The sequence below is a fragment of the Phycodurus eques genome, chromosome 19 (genome assembly GCF_024500275.1).
Source record: "Phycodurus eques isolate BA_2022a chromosome 19, UOR_Pequ_1.1, whole genome shotgun sequence".
Taxonomy (NCBI): domain Eukaryota; kingdom Metazoa; phylum Chordata; class Actinopteri; order Syngnathiformes; family Syngnathidae; genus Phycodurus; species Phycodurus eques.
The window spans coordinates 6,484,824-6,510,612 of NC_084543.1; the positions used below are offsets into that span (position 1 = coordinate 6,484,824).

The 25,789-nt window shown below is 40.6% G+C and overlaps 1 protein-coding gene across 2 annotated transcripts in view; it reads left to right on the plus strand.

Annotated features, from left to right (window-relative positions):
• Window positions 1-25,789, plus strand: part of LOC133417916 (ankyrin repeat and fibronectin type-III domain-containing protein 1) — a 135,481-nt gene that overhangs the window by 21,541 nt on the left and 88,151 nt on the right. For both annotated transcript variants that reach the window (XM_061706140.1, XM_061706141.1), the window contains exons 3-4: window positions 4,960-5,141; window positions 6,582-6,811. In XM_061706140.1, coding sequence (XP_061562124.1) covers window positions 4,960-5,141; window positions 6,582-6,811 — 412 coding nt within the window. The remainder of the gene's footprint in view (window positions 1-4,959; window positions 5,142-6,581; window positions 6,812-25,789) is intronic.

Sequence of the window (25,789 nt, forward strand, 5' to 3'; positions counted from 1 at the left end):
ATTGAACCCCGGTCCTCAGAACTGTGAGGCAGACTCTCTAACCAGTCGGTCACCGTGCCGCCTATTTTCTTTATCCTCAGTGAAAATTGACTCACATAACTGCTGTTTACTGAGTCACTTCAAGTATGCGTGAGTGTTCCTTTGTCTGCATGGCTGTGTGATGGTTCCCTCGGTGGCCAAGTTCACACTCCAAAAGCAGTCACAATGAATTAATCATGCTGCAAAAACTGTTCAATTATTTACATTCTAATTATGTTATTACTAAATGCTTTATAAAGTAAATATTTGTTTCCTTCTGAAGAGAAACATTTTTGTTGAGTTTTTTTGGGGGGAGGCTGAAACGGACTAATGGCATTTCCATTCATTTTGGTGGGGAAAGATGATTTCAAACTAGTGTTTTGAGTAATGAGTGTGTGTGTGTTCACGGAACAAATTAAACTCGTATCTCAAAGCAGCACTGTAATAGTTAATTGAAACAAACTGATCTGCCAATAGAATGGAAAAATTTGACTCTGCAAGATTTCTTAAAACATAGCTACCCTAAAATAACCCCCACCAATTTCCTAGTGGATTTCAAAATCTACACCTATCGAATTATGGTCATTCTTATTTCAAGCTAAAATTACTCAAACATCCGCAAAACTGCTTCAATAACCTTCAATAAGGAAGCGAAACGTGTGGTAACTCCGCGTAATAAGAGAATTGTGAAAATGGAACCTGCATTGGCATTGTGGATTGCTCATTGCAGGGAAAAGACAGTGAGTTTGGACACTAATATTATCAGGACAAAGTAAATGTTAATTGCTGTATAAGGTTTTCTAATTAAAGATTTAAGTAAACACGTGTACTTTTGTAATCTTTGTCTCAAATAAGGAAAGTATATATACTGTTTACATATTTTAAACATTCTGGTACCCACATACACATCCACGAAAATTCCTTGGTGGGGGTGGGGCAAATCCGACTTCGCGGTTTTTCACCTTTCGCGCGGGGTTCTCGCGAAAAGTTATGATATTGAATTTAGCAATTTAAAATGTGTGACACTTTATGCTCTCAACTTGAGAACTTTCCTTAACCCCCTCATTCACTCCCCCGCCACCCTTGTTTCCTTTCCTTGTCCCTTGTTTTGTCGCTTAGCAACAGATTTGTTACATGAGTGAGAACCCAAATTGTCTGCGGCCCGGGGCTATCATGATGTGCCGTTTGGGGTGTTTACAACAACATGGCTGTATAGTGTGTGCGTGTGTGTGTGTGTGTGTGTGTGTGTGTATGTATGCGTGTGTCTGCTGTTTACCTGGAGGCTCCCGTGTTGTTTCATCGTTTGCATGCTGTGTGTACGCCTCAGGAAAATGCTACCTCACACAAAATGTGGCTCTTACAAAGGGTTCCCTGCACTCCCAGGGGTCCGTGAACCGTAGCTTGGGGATGCGCAAAATCATTTGCAATAAATTGTTGTGTCAGTTTAAACTGTGCATACATACATATGGGGATGAGCGAGTCACTCGTATCTCAAGGCACCACTGTATTAAAACATTTTTGTAGTTATCTTAATGTAATGATTTCTTTCTAGAAAATATTCAACTTTTTAAATTCCTCCGGCATTTAGGGGTGCACATGACATTTATAGATTAGGAAGGGATCCTTTCACACAAGAAGTTTAAGAGAACCCCTGAGCTCAATAGGGAGACATCTGCCTGTTTCTGTTACTGTCCTAATATTAGCACATCTTCCTATGTCGAACAAGGCAAAAAATACATCATCATCACTTTCCCGAGTTCTCAGTGTTCATTTATGGATTCTCTCATGTCCCAGTTCTAATATTCAACACCCACCTATTCTATCTGAGAGCAGTTGACTTGCTGACAGTCGGCACATGTCAGTACTTAGCCGTGGATGTGCTTACGTCAGTTCAGCGGCGATCCCCGAGGTGATGACTGCAAAATGCAGCCTGAGCCAAACGTCCAAGAGAATTAAAAGTCTGCTGAATGGATGATGGATGAAATATTCCACTCAGTTTCCTGGCAGGGTATCTGGGAGGTTACCCAAGAGGACTCGGCTACTCTTGGAGACTCATTAAAACTAGCGATTCGTTGTTGACTAATAACCTCTCGAGGCACAATCAAGCATTTAATTCTCTAATTCATTTAATTCTCTGTTCTTGCTCTTCAAATGCTATGTAATTATCTGGTCTTTTGTCAGATAACTTTGATATCCTTTGTGAAATAGGCTCTGTGTATGGGGTCTGGTTCTAAGTAGGAATGGGAATAGAGTAATCCCCTGCATATTCAAAATTCAGTGTTTTTTTTTTTTTTTTTTCCCCTGTGGAACCTATCCCCAGCTATGCTAAAAAAATTCAATGATTTGCATTTTTTTTGTTGTCTTTCTGAAACAACCTAACATGCCACAAGATTGCGCCAAAGCCCTGTCGGAATAGGAAAGAAGTGCAGTAACTCAAGGATGTATGTTGAACTAGTATGTCGAGAAGGAGCTACGTTTAGCCTGGGTTGTTAGCAGAACTTGCGGAAAGTCTTCGTCCCACGTGTGCATTAACACGCACATTTCAGGTGCATGAAAGACAATTTGAGTTATGACCGTGGTTGCAGAACAATTTCAACTCATAGCTCAAGGCACCACTGTATTTATACAGTATACCATAACACTCCTAATATAATGTGTATACAGCTATTCAGTTGCTGCCTTGTACTTGTGACGTGTAATGACAAAGTTGATTCTCATTTAATCTTTATCCAGGCAGCACCCAGCAAGTGGTTATAGCGTTTATTTCGGAAGACTGATAACCAATCAATCAACAAAGAACGATCAAAACATGGCCTCCCGCTTTGTGTGCTTGGCAGAGGTAATAAACCCCGTGGTATGTACAGGCGATCTTACAAACAGAAAGCGACAAATCCCTACTGTTCCTGGAAGAACGCAGCTTGTCTATAATTGATCTATTCTCAGTCAAAGTTGTCGCCGCAACAGTGTTGCAGTTCAGGCGTCTGAGTGTGGCGTTGGAAATGCTGAACACGTTTCGTTGAATTTGATCACATCACGCTGGAGGAGGAGAAGGAGGAGGATTGGGTGCAGTGACTCGAGATCAGGGGTGTCCAAACGTTTTGCAAAGAGGGCCAGATTTGGTCAGATGAAAATGTATGGGGGCCGACCATTCGGTCTGACATTCCTCTAACCATTACCATTGTAAATTAACATGCAAATATGTAACTATATCACTTTGCTGTCTGCAACTAGGTTGATATTGCAAATGAGAATCTGTTTTCAATTGCATTATCAGGATAGTTAAAGGTTAAAATAATAATAAAATAAATTAAATACAAATGAACTATTTTATGAAAGTTGACTGAAATTTTTGAGAAGCATGTATTTATTGATTTTGTTTTAACAAATCACATCCCAGTGCATTTAGACAAAGAATAGTATAGTGACTATTTGACAAAACTGTGGTTTGATCATCACAAAAAAATTAATTCACTGAGACTTGTAGCTCGCCTTTGTAGAATTTTCATTTGAGTCACAGGCTATTGTGAAAAACCGCTGCTGTGCTATCAAAACAGCTTCCAGTGGCTTCAGTTTTTCGGCACGTTTGTTCGCCGTTAGCTTGTCGTAGTTAGCATGTTTCGTCCTGGTAGTGCCTCTTAATGTTAAATTCTTTGAAAACAGCCACAGTCTCTTGGCAAATTAGGCAGACACAGTTGTTTCGTATGTCAGTGAAAAAATCCACTTGTCCTGGACACGGCGGCCCGCGTTGTCAACTTTCCTCTTTTTAGTTTTAGTTGCCATTTTAGAAATGGGCTAAAAACATACCACAGGTCACGCGACGAGAGTGCGGCCACAGGTCTACTGCCACCCTCTGTTGAAATATAAAATGGCTTTTTTTTTTTTTTTGGTATGTGTGTATTGTTTACTGTGGTAAATTGTGCTGGCGGGCCACATATTATTGATTTTATGACATGATGCTTCGGGCCGGAGGAAATTTCGACTCGGGCCGGACTGTGGGCATGCCTGCTCTAGATTGTCTCCCTTTATTCCAGGTCTTACTGCATCCATCCCTTATATTGGTAGCTTAATAACCCACATGAAGTTAAAACCATGTAGTAATGTATTATAAGTATTATTATTTTTTAATCTGTCCTGTTGGGCTGGTAGGCCAGGCATTATGGTGGACCTGTATGCCTTTTTATAATAATGGTATTCCCATTTGTTTCAATAGGAAAACATGAATTGAGATACTAGTGTTTTGAGTAACCAGCGTCGTCACGGAACAAATTCCTTTATTAGTTTTACTAAATTACCTTATGACTACAATGAAGTTGCACAGGGAGTTGAATTCTATCCATATTATGTGGACTACAAAGGCAGTGCTAAAGCCTGTGAGGAAGGAATGTAGTAAGTAGTAAATGGGAGAGGACAGAGGTAGTATTATATTCTAAAAACCACGGATTAGCTATTTTACATGCATGCCACGTCCTGTCATTCATATTGAGATTATTCGACTGCATTGTAGCGTGAAAAGCACTTCGCAGTGCTGTGCTTGTGCCTATTGATTGGCTTCCGACTGGGGAGTATGTGGCATCATCCACTATAAAAGAAAACCAATTTCTGCTGCTTGTTTTCCTAAATGGCCTCCGACTTGATTATGCTGAGGTGGAAGTAATTTCACGATTGATCTGTACAACTGCTCTCTTGTTGCTCGTTAACAGTAAGCGTGCTATGTATGTGTGGGTGTGTTTGTGAACATGTGTACAACTGCTTGGTTATCATCCTTTTGGAAAGACAACCACTCACTCCTTGATACATAAATGCACACTTAGCTTCAGGTGCATGAGCTGAAATAAGCACTATTACTCACACCAAATTCCATACATTTAATTTCTTGCAGGATCACGGACAATTCATTGATTAGAATCTAAACAACAATCTGACCGCTCTTTTCTCAATCAGGTCGATAGAAAGGAAGTTGCAAAGACCCATCCTGGCCAAGTCTCGCACCCTACCCAGCATCCCTCAGTCGCCGCGAGTGTCCAGGGTGCATCACTCTGATCTCATCGGAGGAAGTCCTCCTCGCAGAAAGAACCCACCACCCACTGCCAGCAACCCAAAAGCCTGCACACTGCCACCTGCAGGTGAGCGCAATGAGTTCAATCAACAAGCTAGGACATTGTTCCATGCTGTATCATTGTTCATTGTTCAGGATACCCTAGATTTTGTAAGCAAATGTTTTATGCACAGCGGATAGGGACTGACCCCTGCCACGAATAGAGGAAATCTGTGAAAAATTGTCACACAAAAAAACAGAGGACATTCTTTATTTTTTATTATATTTATCGTCTTTATAACTATAATTACTTATCCTCTACTAGCTGAAGAACATATCCAGAATGACGGGTTGTATGTTTCAAGCAGACCAGGAAAAGATAATCCATGCTTTTATCTCCAGGAGACTTGACTATTGTAATGGTCTTCTGACTGGACTCCTCCAAAAGTATTCAAAGCATAGAACAGCTTCAGTTTGTTTAGAACGCTGCAGCTCTATGTATGAAATGTGGTCCATAATTATTTTTTTTTGCCTTGCCTTACTGTGACACCACGTTAGTTAGGAAATGTGCACCTGGAGAGGAGCATCGCATCAATTTCATCTTGCTGTCTTGTTTCAGATTACTGAGCTTGGCAGCTCTGTGTGTTATTATTTAGCCCAAGTACTTGTATTTTATAGTGCAGACCCATCAGTGTGCTTGTTTCCCCCCCTGCCCCGTTCCTGCTGCTCTGTTGCTAATATAAAAATCGAGAGACTTAACGTGCCCACTTGTTGCCTAGCAACGGCTGTCATTGACCATAATACTGCTGCGCCTCTGTCTACCCCTCTTGCTCATTATCTTTCTGTTAGTGCTCAAAGTTTTTTTTTTTTGTCAATGCCAACACTGGCAGACACTTGGTAAAACTAACGTATGGGGACATGACAAGTAATATCCAAATAAGTCCACCAATAATGTGTCGCAGTTTTCATTTGTAACAGCTTCACTTAACTTTGCATCAATCTCTTTAAGTCAGCGCTCAGCGTGTGTGATGTTAATGAGGTGACGTTTGAAATGATGTTAAAATTATTTTGTGGTCATAGTTTGTGACATAGTTACAGTTTGAACCACAATGATGCCTTGAGATAAGAGCTTTATTAGTTCTGTGGCCAACAGTTCTGTTCCAGTCTCCCCAAAAACAACAAACATGTTTGTAATGCATTATTAATAATGCATTAATAGTAATGCATAACACAAGCCACCACTGTATTGATTCAGGAAATTCTAAACATTGTTAAGAGGGGCTTAAATTACTAGCGTTTTTTTTTTTTTTCTTTTCACTATTTGCGGCAGGGCTTGGTCCCTACTCCCCATGAATAGCAGGGAATTACTGCATTGTTAATCTTTAATGACTAAATATTTTCTGGAGCGGTTCAGCGTGAGCCAGATAAAGAACCCCTTGAATTTGCACATCCAGTTAAATGTGGCAACATTGATAGAGAGGCCATTTCTCACAGTGAATAATGCATGAATATCCTTTTATTTTCCCAGGCGAACTGTGGCGCTTGGAGGATGACTTGGAGGTTGAAGACGAGCCAGAGCGAGGGGAAGCCAGACCTCGCTCCCAGTCGCCCTTTTCTCACTTCCGGGCACGTGCCGCATACCTCCGTAAAAGCATCTCCGCTGATAACCACCTGGACATGAACTGCGACTACAGCTCAGGGACTGCAGTGGAGGACAAGCCCGCCCGCAGCAGTAAGGCGAAGCTGAAACGGAAATTTGTGAGTTTGAGAACTCCTGTTCACATTTTTACGAGATTTAACGGCTTTGTGAACTTTTACTTCCACATAGTGCCTACTTTCAATAGCGAAATAGGTAGCTAAATTAAAAAGAAATACAAGCATAGAGATGGAATAGTAACATTCTGTTCTTTTGATGTGAAACATAAATATCATACTCAATAACCACTTGATGGCAGAAGGCCCTCCAAAGCAAACATTAAACACGGTTGTCACTTATAGATTTATACAGTAAACCCGAGTGCTGCCACGATTAGCGACAAAAAGTAATTGATGCCCCATTAAACTGTTTAGAATTGTAAATATTCCACAGACAATGGTACCAAAACAGTTTAATTTGATTTTGAACACATTTAACAACAATACCCTTAAAATAATTGGAACATTTAACAGAACATTTGATTTTGATAATGCAAATGTACGTGGTGAAGACTCTGTGTAACAACCCAGGCTAAACTTTAGCCCCTCCCCGAGATACAAAGAACTTTCCCAGTCGACATGTATCCTGCCTTTAACAATATTTTCGTGACACCAATTATTACTTTTCTGTTAGCTAAGGCTTTGGTACCATCTTGTTGCATCTTATAGTGTCATAGAGAGACCGGGGGGAAGCATGAATCGTTGCATTCGTGTTTAGCCTACTGCGACTAGGTGGGGCATCACTGGATATAAAAATAAGGATAAATTGGTAGTATTCCCATGGTGCTACTTTATAAATACCGTGATGCTTCGAGATCCGCGTTCAATTTGTTCCGTGCTCATGTTCATCTCCAAACACTCTTATCTCAACCTATGTTTCCCTATTGAAATGAATGGAAGTGGGAATTAATCCTTTCCATTCATCCTCATCACATAAATCATGTTAGGTATATAAAGCCTCAGACTAACATAAAAACCTCTTTGAAATGGGTGACTTTTCACACATGACAACAACTTTTAAACCACAACCCCAAAACCTGATGGATAGCATTAACCCGATGTAACACTTGCTAGTGCACAATTGATTTCACATTTGTCACTCTTTATCATCTGGTGATAGTTCCGCTGAGAAAAGTGCTGACGACATGTATGCTGCTTTAAATTGAATCATTAAGCGGGAAGTCAGCACCATTAAATCTTTCATCAAGCGAATCGTCTGCCGCAAAAACAACTAGGGTATTGTTGACATGGTCTATGTACAAACAGTTTAGCTCAGAGAATGTCTTTGTTCCCTCATTGAGTCACGGTTGACCTCGTAGTCTGTGTTTCTATAACTGTGCAAGTTGTTTGTCTGGCTTAAATTTTATGACTTTGGGCTGCTTTTCATCAGGCCTTTGGTTGTAATGACTTAGACAAACGCAACATACTTGAACTACACTATTGGCATTAAAGATTGAAGACCTTTCTTTTGTGCCTTGGCTCACCGGATCAGGTAACTGAAGACCCCATTAGCAGGCTTAGCTTTGTAATTGGTTCTCCAGTGTCACAGATGCAACTGGACGCTGGTGTGGGCTGGCTATGCTCATGTGGGATAACTGAGTTATACATGCAACGTGTTTATGGACCCAAGATATTTCTGTGGAAATTGATTACCGCTACGGGAAGAAATCTTCACTTGCAAGTTGTTGAAAGCGGTTACTAAAACAGAATTCATTTTGTAGATTGATACGAGGCTTCACATTGCTGGTAGGGGAGTACAATTTAAAGACAGACTCCACAGCGGAAAAAGAATTGAAGGAGCTCATCAGCCAACCAGATTTTATTAGTTCAATGCCATGGCGGTTGTTCTGGATCTTAGGAGCTGCGGTTGTTTTGGGGTGAGACTCACACAGTTTGTATTCCATTTTTTCTGCAGTATTGATTCCTCTATTATCTCATGCCATCTTCCCAAGCCCTCCTTGTAGCAATAATAATGCTCACTTTTGATCAAGTAGATATTCATTTAATAATACAGCAGAACTGCCAAAGTTAAAAAAATGCTTGGTGACTTGCAACCTAAGGTAATAGGGACTGAGCCCTGCTGCCAATGGCAAAAAATCCGCAAGTAATTGACAACTCCCTCCCCAAAATATTCATAATTACATTTCATAGTTTACGATGTAAATAAACAAACAATGATCCTGTAAAAGTTTAATATAATTGAACTCTTCTTGCACTATTTCCCTTAAAAATTTAATTTTGGGAACAGCTGGGGATAGGTTCCACAGAAAAAGACCCAAATAGGTGAAAAACACAATAAAGCCTTTACCAAGTATACAGGCAATATTTAAAGTACCATTTTAGCATTCCCAACTTCCCACATATGTATAGAGAAGTACATTTGTCTTTTACTGGATCTTATTAGGTTGTGCAGATAACCAGTGAGCATATACGATTGGTAGATTGTATATACATTGCTTTAGTTCCAGATAGATTATCAGCCCCTCTTGAGATAGAGGCTTCATGAGTCTGTCTTCACCCTGATAATGCAACGCCATCCATTTGAATTGATCTCTTCCACATTTTGTTCCATGGTCTGATTTATGAAATAATTCAGTCATGGAGTCTACTCCACTCCGTCATTCATCCCTTTCCCTTTTTTTTTTTTTTTTTTTTTTTTTAATATATATATATATATATATATATATATATATATATATACACTCAATTTGTTATTACTACAAGGGGAATACTTAGAGAGCAGTTCATCGCCGTCCATCACTTTTACACCTTTTGGCATGTTCCCTCGTTGAAAATGGAAGTGACGAGAGTAACTGCAGTTGAGAACAGCTGGCAGTCATAAGCAGTGGGAATGCTGCACTGAGCTGAAACTCAGACACGGTGAATCAACAATGAGGACTAATGCAGTGGCACATAATTAAGTAAAAACATAGAATTGTGTACTGGTGTGCAGTTCATTGGAAAATGGAGGGGACGAGAGTCAGTTAATTACCCATCTATTTTTCTCGGCAAGTACTGAGGCGATAGATTGTTAAAAATGAAAGTAAGCTTAATGAATATTTCATAAACCTGCTTTCTTTCTAATAGTCTGTAGAGGGTGACACTCCCGCATACAAAAAGAACCGAATTTTGTCCACAATTTGTTTTTGAACAATTGTATGCCGTAACTGTATCGGTCATGCCACTTTGCTCCACTGATATGAAGGACAATTGTTGCAATCCTTTATGCTCTCAACAAGTTTGGTGTTTAAGTTGATTTTAACTCGTTCCACTTACCTGGAAAGAAGACAAGAAAGTGGCATAAATCGATACGGTTTTCAATTGTAGTATTCTTCTCATTTTGATAAAATGTTCCAAGTTCTTAAAATGTTTAAACCAAGTACCACCTTAACAAAATACTTGGCTCTCAAAGTAATACCATAATGACCAACATTGAATAATAGAAATGTGGCAAGCCCAAGGCTAAGGACTTATTCCTAAAAAGTACATTTAATATTATTGCAATCCACCGTAACAGTTTGAAAAACAATCCTAAACATTAATTAATACCGCTACAACCATGATTTTCAATAATCTTTTAGCATTGTTGACACTGACTCAGACACTGACGCTGCACTGTTAGTACCTTTGCTGTCAAATTAACAGGAAAACATCTGTCACTTTCTCCTTCCTGTGAGCAGTTAATCGAGAGCAGGGATCTGTGGTGACATGCAAATGTTACCGCCATGAAAAATTAGTGAGAATGTGTCTCCTTTTTTCTGCCTCAGTTTCTGCAACACCGGGTGAGTACACTTGCTAGTGTAACCCACGAGCGAAGAAAGCACACGCCGTATCATCGCTGTTGATTGAATGGGTGTAAACATATAAAGCTTTAGTCACGCTTGTTTGCAGCACTTTGCTGGGCCACTCACTGTTTGCGTACTCTGACGCTGGTTTTCCAGATGACTCATGCATTTTTTTTTTTTTATTTTTTTTTATAAAACTGAACCAGAGGAGGCCATTTGATAAGTTGTCATGAATACGAGGCAAAGCAAATCATTTCCTTTTTGCGAGATTAAAAAAACAAAAAAACAAAAACAAAAACAAAAAAGCCCCACAGGAGACCCCAACGGGACGCATATCTAACTAGAGGATATACATACATCCTCACACGCACGCACGCCGCTCTCTGTGGTGCACAATTGGCCCAGTGACGTCAATGATCTTAAGCACGTCGTGGGCTGTCTGAATGGTTCACGGGAAATGTCAGTTGTTCCCCGTGGTTGAGAGCCCACTTTGATTGGATTCATTAATTCTGTCAGAAAAACAGACTCGGTGTGATCACACATCCTCAACCCCACGCTTCATAGGCAGTCAGACATACTAAATAGATAGATTGGTGATATTGGATTGGCTTTGCAGAGGTATCGGCACAAAGTAGAAACAGGAGGTGGGGTAAGTCACATAGGCGTAAGTCTCAAGTCCTAAACAAGTTTCAAGCAAGTCCCAAGTTACTGTGCCAAAAATGAACACTTAAGGACAGTTTCGATTCTTCAAGGCCCGCAGAAGTCAAGGAAAACACCTGTTCATTCACGTTTTTTAAGGGGAGCTGATCCTTGTTCGCTTTTTTTTTTTCCTCAGAATTTTTTTTTTTTCCATGGTAATTAGAATGAGAGTCAGTTGTTCACAGAGTTTTCTATTTGCGGTTGGGTGCGAATAGCGGGAGTCCAGTGTATATACTTTTTGTGACATTTTTGTTTGTGCTGTGAGCTAAATTTGTAATGTAAAATATGTGCCTTGGTTGAATGAAGGTAAACACACCATTTTAGGTGTATTTTCCCCTGAATATTTCTGTCAATTTCATATCTTGTCCCGCCTTAGGGCATTCAAATGCAATGTTACACTGAGATTAAATAAAAAGTAGAAAGTTGAAATCTAAGAAGGTTATTATATTATCACCCTTGTCATTTTTCAATGAAGAAAATAGCATTTTGCATGATGTGGCTCATTAAATAATAGTGGTGCACTGCTCTTAACAGCAACAGTGGGGTGACATAAAAGGGGCTGGGGTGGGTTTAAGCCACGTAATTCTCTGATTATAGTCATAGTCAAAAGTTGACCCGGTCGTTATAGCAACACATCAGCATAGAGTTATGATAACGATGGTCGTGCTTTGCCAGGTTCGGGGGTCCCGTTGAGCCTTAATGGAAATGTCAGCTTTTGTCTAGTTCAAGTGCACTCCAGAACAGGGCAGATGTCGGGCAGCACACTGTCAGTTATTTCAGGGCTCCGCTGTTCCATCAAGCCGCCAATTTCCAGTGGCCTCAATTGAAACAGGATACAGGAGTGCAGCCTCAAGGCCTTTGCTGCATTAGCGCCATGATTACTTGAGTAATTAGCCTGATGATACGGCCCGCGTGGAGCCAGTGGAAGGACCGACAGTCGCTGGGAACTCCTCCAAGTTGTTTTCTTTCCTTCCTTTCATTTCTTGCCTCTTACCTTTGCAGACTTACCATGCCGTTCGCTTGCAGTCATTGCAGAGTTGTCGTCTTTCCTCACGGGGGTAATGGGAAGCAGGACCACAAACGACGGGTGGAAGATTCCTGCGGCTACTTGGCCAGAGACTCCCAATTAAATTTGATGAGCTCAAGTTACTTATACGGCGCGGGTGTGCGCCAAAGTGCTTAAGAAAACTTTCAGCGCTGATTTAGTTCACAAATCCAGACTCAGCTGTCCAAGATCAACACACCAGCGCTGGTGTACTGTGGATTTTCGAATTTGCATTTAGCTTATCCTTATCCACTGCGAGGAAGAGTTATGCAATGCAATAATAAGCTTAAAATCCTAGGTTGCTTGTCAAAAACATAAAAAAGGAGAAAAATTGATGTTTGGCCATTTAATATGTATGATTTAATTTGTTGCCAGTTGTTATCTACCCATCCATCCATTATCATACCTGGTTATTTATTTTACAGTGTACTTGGAGTTACTTTTTATACTGTAAAAATTAATTTATGCTGGTATCTTGACTTTCAAGTGCACGACTTTTGTGTTCAAGTTACAAGCTGTAGTTTGGTCGTTTATTATTATTATTATTATTTTCTGATTGTTTGTATTTATTGCAGTTAAGTTTAATTCATTCCATGACCGCGCTCGGACCTCAAAATACTTCTCGGATCTTTAATCATCTTACCTGATTGAAATGAAAGGAAATGCCCTTCATCCAGTCCAGCCTCCCAAAAATGACAAAAATGTTTGTAATTTGTATTTCGCACACAAAAAAATACTTTATAAAAACATGCAGTAATGACATAATGAAATAGAATGTGAAGAGTTAAAATATTTTTTGCTTACATTTGATGGACATTGTGCTGCTCTTTCTGGTGAGTGCACCTTGGCCACCTGGGAGCAGTATAAGATTATTCTTCACAGTGGATAAAGAATATATACCTGCGAGATATGTTATATTGTCTGTGGACATGTGTTGCTGCACTGTTCGTGTTCAAAGAGCCGTTGCTTAAGGGTTACAACACTGTGACACCGTTGCTGTTTATTTATTTGTAGTTGTCGTTGGGGATCTATGTGCCCTGCTATTGGGCTGGCGACCAGTCCCACTTCTTCTCCAAAGCCAGCTGGGATAGACTCCAGCTCACTTGTGACCCCAATGAGGAAATGGTATTTAAAAAACCAAAACAAACAAACCACTTTTTTTAAGTTGTAAAGGAAGCTATACCACCTAGCAATTTACCTAAAGTGATATTATCTTACCATAGCTTGATTAAATACTGTGTTTCTTAAAGTTCTCATTTGCTTCTAGTTATCCCAACTCCCATCAGCATTTGCGTTCACCACTGCCAACTGTGTTCATTCTGTTACTGGCCACACTGTGGCAGCATACTGCCACCAAACAGAAGTCCTCCTTGCCCGTGCAAGACTCTTGCTGTGCTCGTGTCAATCCTTTTCTATGCCTGTGTGTGTGTATGTGTGTGAGAACTGTTACCTGGATGGCAATGAAGGTTTCTCACTGGTGACTCATTCATCCGGAGGTGACTAAACAGCTAGACAGCCCCCTAAGTGCCACCGGAGCCAAAGTTAGTTAGTCTGTGGAATGGCCGACTGACATCCATTATCTACGCAAACGTTTACTGGAAGACACAGCAGGTGACGAAAACACACGAGAGCGCACAGGAGAAGCCGGGCTTTTGGCCACATTGTGACAAGTTAAAGAAATGTATTTATGTATTTTTTTTCCCCCTGCGCTCAGCATTTATCCCCTGCTGAGTCTGGGTTTGAGAGTAGGGGTTGTGAACTGGTGGCCCAGCAGGACTATTAGTTTCCCAACTTTTATTGAGTCAAGGCACACATTTTACATGAGGAAAAATGCCACGGCATACCACTAAACAAGCTTTTCGCTCGAAGTCAGCTGGCATATGCTACCCTGAACAGGATAAGCGGTATAAAAAAATGGATGGATGCTTTATTGTACTGAAACTCCTCATTTGAGTAAAAGGACTGAAAGTAACCGGAATGAGTTTTAGTATAGATTGAGCAAATACATGAAATATGGCCACGCCATTTATGCTAATAATATGTTGATGATAAGCACACAGTTATTCAACAAAACAATTGTTTAAATATCAGTCACAGTGTAAATCTCATCAAATGTACAGGAAAACAAAAAGACTGAACTTACTTTTGGTCTTGACATGGCCTCCAGAGGATCTGAATGAAGCCTCTTCCTTTGGACAATGTGACTTGTGAAATATTCAAAATTTTTCAGAAGGCGGTAATGTGTTAGGGTAACAGGATTGAGTGAAAACCCATGGACACGACTAAAGTGTGATTACAAACTAATTACTCGCTAACATTTCAGAAAAATTGCAGACCTCATCGAATATGGATGAACTCCTGTTGTAGGGGATTTTAATTTGCATGGGAATGTTTTCCGGTGCCTCTTTAGTTGCCAGTGGCAACCGGCGAAACGATGTGTCGACCTGCCTCTTGTTCCAGCTCTCTGTCATCGTCCAGCATTCTGCCTCCGCTTGCAATCGTTGCTTTTACTGACATGGAAGCTCTTGCAGAGGATTACAGAGTCAGGAGTCCACTTATGATGATCTTGTATAAATCCCTCTCCTCTCCTCTTCATTAAATAATCATGGGTTAGACACCAGAACAGCATTCAGTCAATTCCCACCGGACTCGAGGTTGCTTTCTCACTATGACGTGGAGAAAATTCACGCAAGCGAGGGGGGAGAACCTCGGAGTTCAATATGTAAAACAATTCAGTGACAGTCCAGAATAGGTAACATTGTTTTATTTCAACCACTTGTCAAAAACAGAGCGTCCCTTAAAGAGTGAAATGTGCGCTCCAGCACGTTGTGTGGAACATGCAGCCTCTCAGCAGCTGTTGGTGGCTTTTGATGAAGGGGGCTCTCGGCAAGCCCTTTTCCAAACAGAGGCTGACACACGGGCTCTGCGAGGGCATTTCGCATGCCTACGAGCTCGCTGACTTAGACCCCGCGGAGCCACTTGAGCACACTCTGTCCCGTTTTAGAGGCTCTGTCTGTCGGATCAAGCGTCACGAGAAGGTACCTGTTTGAACTTCACCACCCACTTCTGGATTAAGTATTGCCAGATCATCTCCGTTATATCTGCGGTTTAGAGAAGTTCTAAAAAATGTTGGGTCCAGGGACCACTTTCAGGGGATAATTTTTTTCCAGGGATCCTCTCATAATCCTAATGCCAAATAAACACATCTACCATATGTAATCCAAAATGCCGTGGGGATTAAAAAAATTGCCTACACAGGTGCCTTGAGATATGAGTGACCCCACTACAGAGTCTTTCGAGCTGTCTTGGCAGATCTTTTGCTTTGACTTAAGAGCGATTTGAGATATTAGCGCTGTATGCTGGCAGTGAACTCAACTGAACTCACTTAAACAACAAGCAGCAGTTTGGCAGATAGTGAATAATTCAGAAAATTGGCTTCAAGGTCTTTATTGCCTTTCCCAGTTAAGTCTGCTTGCATGTTTTAAGCAAGAGATATTTTAATCAGTGCATCAACACATGTAGACAGACAAAATTGTTGTTTTTTTGGGAAAGCTGGTCTGGATCGTTTATTTTCGAGAAAAAAGTTTAATGTTACGTTTACAAATTCCTTCTTTTTAGATTTAAAAAAAACAAACAAACAAAAATGTAGTAGTGTTATACAAATAGTCATATTTCAAGAAACAAAGGTTGTACCCTTTACAAGAACAATGATGTATTTTGTTGGTGTAAAAAGTCGGATTATTTCGTGAATAAAGTTGTATTTTTCTCAGATACTATGTTAAAGTCACAGTCACAGAGAAAAGTCATATTTTAACAAGTGAATTTAAAAACAAATGTATTCTCTCAACATTTTATTCTCTAAAAAAATGACTTTATTCCTGTACTAATACCCATTTTGTTGTAATAATATAATAATATAAAAATCTTTATTTATGCATGAATATCCAATTTATGTGTTATGTCACAATCATATCAGCGCTTTTAATTGGCCCCAAGTTAAGGTAGGGATGAGTAATTGTCCCTATATACTGTATAGGTATGGACTTTAAAAAAAATCTCATTTATTTATGATGATTTTGTGAAAACCAAAACAATGGCTTGCGGGCCCCTGCGCATACCGGGACCCCAGTTTGACCACCGCTAGCTTAGACACTTTTTTAGGCTGAAGAAGCACCGTGTCTAGGTGTCTCTGCAGTTTCTTCCAGGATTGACGACGTGACCTCGGTGGTTCCAACAAGTCTGTGTTTGCTGTGCCTTTTGAAAGCTCTTCTATTTTCATTTGATAAGTGTTTGATTGCAATCACTCCGCTCTGCTCGTCTCTCCTCACATCCTCCTCCCACTCATTTATTTTCTTTAGCACCCAGCGTGTTTTTCCAAGTAAGCCAGTACAAAACAAACACTATTGATTTCTCCTCCCCCCTCGTGCCTGTGTGCCCTCCTCCTCTCCTCCTCCCAATTTTTCCTCTACTATCAGCCCAATCGGCATACGCGCGCATTTCCTTCTCTATTTCCCCTCCGCTGACCTGTCCCTTAATTAACCCGCTGCAGTTGCAGCTCAGGATACGGCTAGTTGTCAACCAGATCCCTACCTGTCGGGGTTAGCCTTGAGTGGGCCCGAGCCGGGGCTAGAGCTTGGCTTTCGAGTGGTTCTCAGGGTCTTGGGCCCTCAGGCACAAAAGGAGGGCCAAAAGCATTTCTTTGAGAGCACCAAATCTCCTGTCCCCTCGCCTCCCTTTTCCCGGGCCTCCCGTCCTCCATCCCGGCTTGGCCTCCCCTGTACCCCCCTCCAGACTCTCTGTCTGCGCTGACACTGCCTTTAATAAGGGGGAGGAGTGGGGAAGACTGTTTATTTGTGTGCTGCGAGGTTAAAAACTTCCCCCTTAATTGGTATTCCGGTAACACTTTCCAATAATGGGGCGAGCAATTTCCTTGAAATTGATGTGTGTCCACCACAAGTAAAAACAGTACTTCTAGCTTTCACTCACCCATGGATGACCTACACTTGTGCTGCCTTTCTTGTGCATGTCGTCGTGTGTGCGTGCCAGCGTGAGAAATCGTGTGACTGGCATGTTTGGCTTTTGAGCGTTTGTACAACGGATAGCGCCCATCAAACTCACGACTCACTGTATTTGTTCTGTGACCAAGCTACTCATTATATTTGTTTCCATCCCTCCATCCATCCATTTTCTGTACCGCTTTTCCTCACGCGGGTCGCAGCTATCTTCGAGCGAGAGGCGGGGTACACCCTGAACTGGTCGCCAGCCAATCGCAGATTAGATTTGTTTATCAAATCATTTTTCACCATTGAAATTCCAGCAATTACACAAATACAATTTTCAGTTTTAATAGATGTGTTACCGCTTCGCTTAGAGAAATAGCAGATGACAGAGACATTATTAGAAAAACTCAAATAAAATAAAAGGCTAGTTGATTATTTAAAAAAAGTTGGTGTGGCGGAAAAGTGAGAGTTTGTGATTGTGTGTAACTCTGTATGTGTGTGAGAGAGAGAGAGTTTGTGAGATTGTGCGGGTGAGGATGAAATGAATGTCAGAGTGCATGAGAGTGTGTGAGTGTGCGTGTATGTGTACGATAAATGTACACGTGCGTGTGCCTCAGCAATGATCGTTTTCAGATAGTTTGTCCTGCCTATTTTCTGCCAGTGCACCTTTTATCCGCGCACTCAAAGTCAGTAAATAAATAAACACAAATATTTTCACTTTCATTCATTCCGTACGCCATTGAGTGACAGCAGCACCACATTGAAAAGCTTCAACAAATCCACAGTAGAAAGTCTTTTTTCGCCCCCCTCGCGGCTGTGCTCAGTCAGCGCCGGTGTGTGAGAAAGTGTGCAAACACAAACATCTCCCCGGGCTGCAGACTGCATCCTTGGCCGACAGGGTGACCGCCAAATAGGACTTGCGGTGTGATGATGGTGGGTGTTAAACGTGTGTGTGTGTGTGTGCGAAAGGGGAGGCCTTGCGTATAAGACGTGGTGTGTGTCAATAGGTGTGCGGGGAGAGTGCGATGAATGCAGGATTTCTACGCAAGTATGGAAAAGTATGATATTTGAATTTATACATTTCCAGCTCTGGTATTATATAGAAAATATTCGTTTCCGAGACTGATACGACTATTCTAGTGTCTAAAGTATACAATTAAGAATAAGTGATGGCTTGAGATACAGTTTTTTTTTGTCCTGTGCTCATGCTTGTAACTTAAAGCCCTCAAATCAAATCATCATCTTTTCCATAAATGAAATCTTGTTTTTCACAAGGAGAAATATCCATCCATCCATTTTCTGAGCCGCTTATCCTCACAAGGGTCGCGGGAATGCTGGAGCCCATCCCAGCTATCATCGGGCAGGAGGCGCGGTACACCCTGAATCGGTCGCCAGCCAATCACAGGGCACATACAAACAAACAACCATCCGCACTCACATTCACACCTATGGGCAATTTAAAGTCTTCAATTAACCTACCCTGCATGTTTTTGGGATGTGGGTGGAAACCGGAGTACCCGGAGAAAACCCACGCAGGCACGGGGAGAACATGCAAACTCCACACAGGCGGGGCCGGGATTTGAACCCCGGTCCTCAGAACTGTGAGGCAGACGCTCTAATAAGTCGTTCACCGTGCCACAAGGAGAAATAACATAATTAAATAGAATTTAAAAAGTTACATTTTTGTATCATGATTTAATGCTCCAATCCAATTAATTTTGCTGATCCTTCTGGTGTGCCCACCTTGGCCACCGAGAGCCAGTATAATACTGTTCAATCATGCAGACACAAATGAAGAAGAATAGACGTCTTCTACTGCTACTGTTAGTGATTCATGAAGATTCTGTGATATTAGTCATTTTTCATAGAGAATGACGAATACAGTGGAACCCCTCAAACGTGTGGTTTGTTACACATGGACTCACCTATTTGCGGATTAAAAAAAAAAAGTTAGAAAATGTTTTTTCCTTTTTTTCCCACTTTTCTTTTTCGTTCTTTTTTTCTTTTTATGCCTGCTTATTAATTTTTTTTGCCTTACATTTTTTAATATTAAAGAATATTTAAAAAATCTGTATTTATTTAATGTATTTATAATGTGGATCAATTGTCCACGGATATTCGCTATTTGTGCTCTGGCCCGGTCCCTATCCCCGAATAGCGGGGCTCCACTGTATATGCCATTGATTATTATCTGTCTAAAAATGTTGCTCGACTGTTTGCGTTCAAATGTCAATCGCTTCTTGAACTGCATCTATCAATGCTAAAAAAAAAGAAGCATGTCAATAGTGTTTAGCATTATTTGTTAGCATTACGCTAAGTTGACTTGTTTCATAAGGCCCAGCTGTTCTTCTAAATACACGTTAATTGTCTTTGTTTTGTGTTTAATTTGGCAGGAAACCACAACTGGGAGTGGCAATAAATAACTTGAAGCCTCTTTTTTGAAGAATTGTTCCCTCACTGCTGCTTGTTGTGGAGTGAGTTGAGTTCACTGCCACCATACAGCATTCCTATCTCAAATCTCAAAGCAAAAACTTGGCCGAATGACGGCTCGTATCTCGAAAAAAACTGGTAGGGTCACTCTTATCTCAAGGCACTGTATTTAGATGCACACATTCTCTCAATTGTCACAAATTATTTTAGTGATTAGTATCAGATTCTTTATTTATGTATTTATTTTACCAAGGAGTCTGGCAATTAGGGTCTGAAAAAAGTATGGAATTTAGAAATTTCAAACGTGTATAGGAGCCCTGCGATTGTGTGTGTGTGTGTGTGTGTGTGTGCGTGCGTGTGTTTGTGTGTAAGCACGGCTGTGTGTGTGGCTGCCGGCAGACGCTGGCTGGTTCCTGGCCTTGTCATTCTGTCTCCCACGCGCCCTCTGATGTGGTTTGGGGCTGCGGCTTTCACTGCGGAGCGAGGCAGCCACTGCGCACACTCACACTGTTCTCACATGTCTGTGTAAACACACATCGCGCACTGGTATGCAGTCACATTCTCAGAAACGAAGACGCGCTCGCCGGACTGGCCATGTATACACACACACACACACACACACACACACACACACACACAGATGGAAAGATGGAACACACAGCAGCGGCCTGCCAAAGTGTCTGAATGGACGCCGAAGACTTAATACATACACTAGACGCCATCCGTGGCGTTGGTGGGCTCCCGCAATAAGTGGTTAGGTTAACTGATATCAAAGACAGATGTTGGCTCAAGTCCCATCGTACTGTGTGTGTGTGTGTGTGTGTGTGTGTGTGTGTGTGTGTGTGTCTGCCCGCATGCGTTTGTGTGAGAGAGCGAGCGACATAGACTCTGTCCATGCGTGTAAGTATGAGTATCTGCGTATGAGAGAGAGAGTGTGTGCAATATTCTGTGAGATGTACTGAATTGTTTGGGAGTGCCTGTGAGATTGACAGTGTGTGTGTGAGAGAGTTTGCGTGCGTGTTGTTGGGGAGCGTGTGTGCGCGTGTATGTGCGTACATGAGTGTATGTGCCTGCTTATGAGTGTGTGTGCGTGTATGTTAATTGTGATGGTTTTCCGTGGCTCAAATTGGGGAAGAGACGGTGCCATTCCGATCATTGGCACAAATGCGTATGCAACACCCTTCACGGGCTCAAACCCTTTTTTCCGTGAAGATGCTCGCATGTATTTTATTGTTCTTTGAAATTGTCTTTTCTTCTTTTCCTTCCATTCCACCTTGAAAAATACTACTACATTCTTTTGAGTTGTGCTTGGTTTCGAAACAAGCAATTACTTACCTGTTTGAAAGTCCACAAAGAGCAGCAGGCCGTTACGGTGGTCAGCACGTCTGCCTCGCAATTCAAAGGTTCTGGGTTTGAATCTCCGCTCCGACCTTCCTGTATGGAGTTTGCATGTTCTGCCTGTGCTCATGTGGGATTTCTCCAGGTCCACTGGCTTTCCTCCCACATTAGGCTCAAATTCTTTGTGACCTTCAACAGGATAAGCGACATAGAAAATGATGGACATCTTGTGTAATGAAGTTACACTTTATTAGGAATTTTGGAAACTCTACTTCCTCCTTCTGGTCGCTTGGGGAATTGAACATTATGGATTTCCGCTAATCTTAGAAATAGCTCCTCTGATGAGATGCCCTCGTCCAGCTGTGAAATATGGAGTGTGTCAAAAACAGAGGTTAGCAAGGTGCAGAAATATGAGGATGAATGAATTTATTGTAAAATCTGTCTTGTTTTATTAAAAAAAAAGATAAAAGTCTCAGCCCCTGCCCACCAATCCTCCACTTCAATCATTCACCCGCATTTCATCACACATCCATCACATCTTGTGAGTAATTTGTCTCTAGACCCATTTACTTCATCATTTGTGTGCCCACTTTGGATAAAACTTTGCCATTTTTCAAATTTCTGTGAAGCCAGTAAATTGTTGGACCTTGGCAGAGGTCTGCTCTCCACCGATTCCCATTCCTGTTTGTCCAAGCATCCCTCAGCATCACCGGCGAACAATAGCCGCTGGCACGCCAAAAGACGTTGCCGACTCAGGAGGGGCCCCTCTATTCCTCATTTTTCAGGCAGGCCTGTCTCTTTAAGGTGCTGTTTGTTTACATGGAGGCTCAGTTCAGCGAGACCTGTGCAGGCTCAGTGCGAGGCTCCTTTCATAGGGGCTCCATTTTGTTCTTAATAAAATGGCACTCAGTGGCCGGGGGACTGGCAGGCACCCAGCTCTCTGGGAAACCAAAGAATGCCTGCCTTCATTTAGCAACAAACAGCTACTGCCTGAAGAGGCTAGTAGGGTTCCACTCTGCTCCTCGATGCTGCTCAATCCTATGGCCTGTATACAGTTTCAGGAAAAAGTATATGAACGTTTTAGGATTACAGGACTTGGACCGCTGCAGAAATCGTTCGTAAAATGTGATCTGATATTCATCTTAATCACGACAAGAGACTAAGACAGTCTGCTTAAACTAATACCACGCAAACCATTATCATTCATGTGTGTGAAGTGTATGCTAGGGGTTAAATGACTATAGATTTTTTTTTGTAGTCAAGTCTAATGTAATGAAAGTCTAGTTGTAGTTGAAGAGTTGATAACGTCCGTGATGTTTCTTTCAGCACAGTACAGCCATCCCCAAACTTTTTTTGTGCCGTGGACCAGTTTCACATAAAGACATATTTCGAAGGACCTCCATAAAAACACATGATGTCAAAAACACGTGATTCATCGATTTAAAGCAGTAAGCTTCAATGCGGCGTACTAAAGTCAACTACTTGAGTCAACCCCTACTTTGTCATCAAAACAACAATGGCGGACCACAGGCTTATTGGAGGGTTTGTTTCTACTGACTGTGCATACATGATAGTTTAGACCCACAAATGCCAACTAGTGGTGTGGCACCATTTTGGGTTGTTTTTGGACATCATTTTGACATTCATGTCTGATGGTTTGAAGACAAAAGTCAGAAAACAACAAAATGACAGTGTACAAGGCAACGTTTTCTCTTGCCCGCCCTGTTAATGCGAGCCTTGGAAACAATGAGCCATCATGTTGCGGGACTGTTGTCACTATCTCTAGGTACCTGAGTTGAGAGAAAGTGATATGTAGAATTCATGAGTAAGTCTCAAGTCTTAACCCTCAACTTTCAAGTTACTGTGGTAAAAATCAAGCAAGTCAAGTCAATGCTTGGGTTAAGCAAGTCATAAGTCAAGTTGTACAATCTTGTTCATTCAAAACATTATTTTGTGAAGTTATGCTCGTTGTACTTTTATTTTTTTGGGGTGCACTATCACTGTTTTCCCTCCCACTGCGGCCACTGGCACACTCAGTCGTCGTCGTGATTTATTTTTCCTCATCCAAATATTCGGACATCATTAACTCTATGCATTGCACAAACAAACGCTCCCCCGTAAGCCTTGTAAGGTTCCTTGATGGTGCCACAAATGATATACTCCAGCTTTGACCTCATCACATTGGATATTGACAGAGATTGCCTGGAAAGGGGGGCGGGGGGCAGCGACAGGCAGTGATGTATAGATGGGCAGGTGGTAGTTTGGCACAGAGAAAGGATGTTTGTAAACCAATTTTATAGAGTGTCTGTTTTCGCCTCATTTAGCTGCTGCACTCTTTCGTTAAGGAGCATTTAAAAAATAAAGCCATTCCTCTCACGCGCACACAAACACTTAGACTAGGGTTCCTATGCAAGTATGGAAAGTTTGGAAATGAATGGAATTTTGATTTAATATCTTTCCAGCTCTGGAAAATATGGACAATGTAAACTATTGTGTATATATAAATATTTATGACTATAAGACTGTGACCACTGGCCTATTTTCGTAAACATGCAATTAAGAATATATATATATATATATATATATATATATATATATATATATTTTAAAAAAGTAGAAGAAGGGGTTTCAGAGATAAGATTTCATTTCTTGAGCCCACAACTTGGCCAATTCAGTTCTTAAAGACGAGAGAAATTTTAAAAGGTTCTTGAACTCATCCTAAAATAAAATGAAACTTATCTGGGTTTGGGCTTAATTTATGTGTACGCGCTACATTACCTTCCTATAGTCTTCTGGAAATTATTTGGTTACATAATAGAATAATGAATAATGAAGAAAATATTTACGTGACAAATTATTAGATTTTTTTTCTATAGATATATAACACAGTGCAAAACACCATAAACAAAAAGCACGTATGTCGCTGTGTTAATAATTTATGTGAATGGTTATTTGAACAAATGGTGCAGCAACACATATAGACAGACAATATAACAATACTCCTCCTAATATTGCTGCAGTTTACTGAGCAGTTGTTACTGTCTCCTTTGTGTCTTGCCTTCTTTCTGTATTATACTGCCCCCTCGTGGCCAAGGCACACATATTACGAGCCACACAATGAATTAATCAAGATGTTGGTCAAACTGTTGAATTATTTACATTGTTTGATAATAATGTCACTCTATGTTTTCACACAGAACAATACAATACAGTGCTATTTTTCTTATTTTAAAAAAAGATTACAAAAAGTGCTTTTTGGGAGGCTGGAACTGATTAATGGCATTTCCATTCATTTCAGAGGGAAAAGATGACTTGAGTTTTGAGTTACGACCGTAGTCATGCAACTATAAGTCAAGGCACTACTGTATCTCAAATCAAGGTAAAATATGCTTGTTCTTTGTCTGCCAAGATGTTCTTCTTACCAATCAAGATATCTTAATCTTAATATTAAGATATTAAGCAATTAAGGTTTATAGCTTGAGGTTTTATAACTGCTTCTGAGTAACTTTATATTCAAGGAAGAAATACCATAATTCTATCGGTGTAGGTGGTATATAAATACACTGGTGGGGGTTTTGGAGGTGAGCTACATTTACTTGTTTTTAGAAATATTGCCAAGTCAAATGTTCCTGTTCCATTGGCAGATAATTTTGCTTAAATGAAGTAATATATTTCTCATTTCATTATCGGTACTTTTTTTGCGTGCATATTTTGGAGTGGACTGTCTGGAAAAAGTATTGAATTTAAAAATATTCCAATGTGCAGGAACCAGACGCACATCCAATATTAACACATAGCGGTAGTTTCTTGCAGATTTCATTCGTGACTGATTGACACTTGGCGCTCAGAACAGACGCACACATTGTTTAGCATTGCTGTGCCCCCCTGTCGCCGTGGCGACTGACTGCGGGGACGTCAAGCAATTAGACAGGAGATTTCCCAGCAGATTGCTGTCGCTGTGTCTGCGGCCTGCGCTTTTGGTTTGATCCCATTAAATTAGGCTGAAACAATTGGGCAGTGCCCGCAGCGTGCATGCAAGCTGCCACTTCTTTATACAGTATCTGCCGTCCTTTGTTGAAGCCACTTGTTTCCCCTCTTTCAACATCCTTTACGCTGCTCCCCTTATCTCACCCCCTTCCTGATCTTTTGGAGACAACTGTGTTTAGTTATACAGTAGCTTAAATAGAAACAGCGGCCTAGTCTGCTTGTTAGAACATCCATCGTGATGGCGTCTTGACCAGACGTGGCCAAACTACAGCTCACAGGCGACAGCCATTATGTATATTATCAAGTCCTGCTGTATTTTTAAAATTGGTTCTTTATAATTTATTTATTATATTTTTATATTGTATTTATTATTCATTATTAGTCATTCAATACTTTGTACATGTATTTAAAACAATTTGACATATATATATTTCTCATTTTATTAAATCATTGTATCATAAATTATAATTACATTCATTACAAATGTAGTTAAAAATGAGCATGAATTATTTCATTGAAATGCAGTTTAATTTGTTGCATTCATTTATTTTTCCTCAAATCATAATCAGAAATCTTTAATATTGTTCCTTCATTCATCTTAATAAACAAAATAAACCTATAATATGCCAATTAATTGAATGTAAATATTAAAGTGAAACATGGATTTAACGTTTATTTTATTAAATAAGTTGCAAAAATATGAACATTTATCATACATAAATGAGAACATGAATGATCAATTATTTTATTAATATTA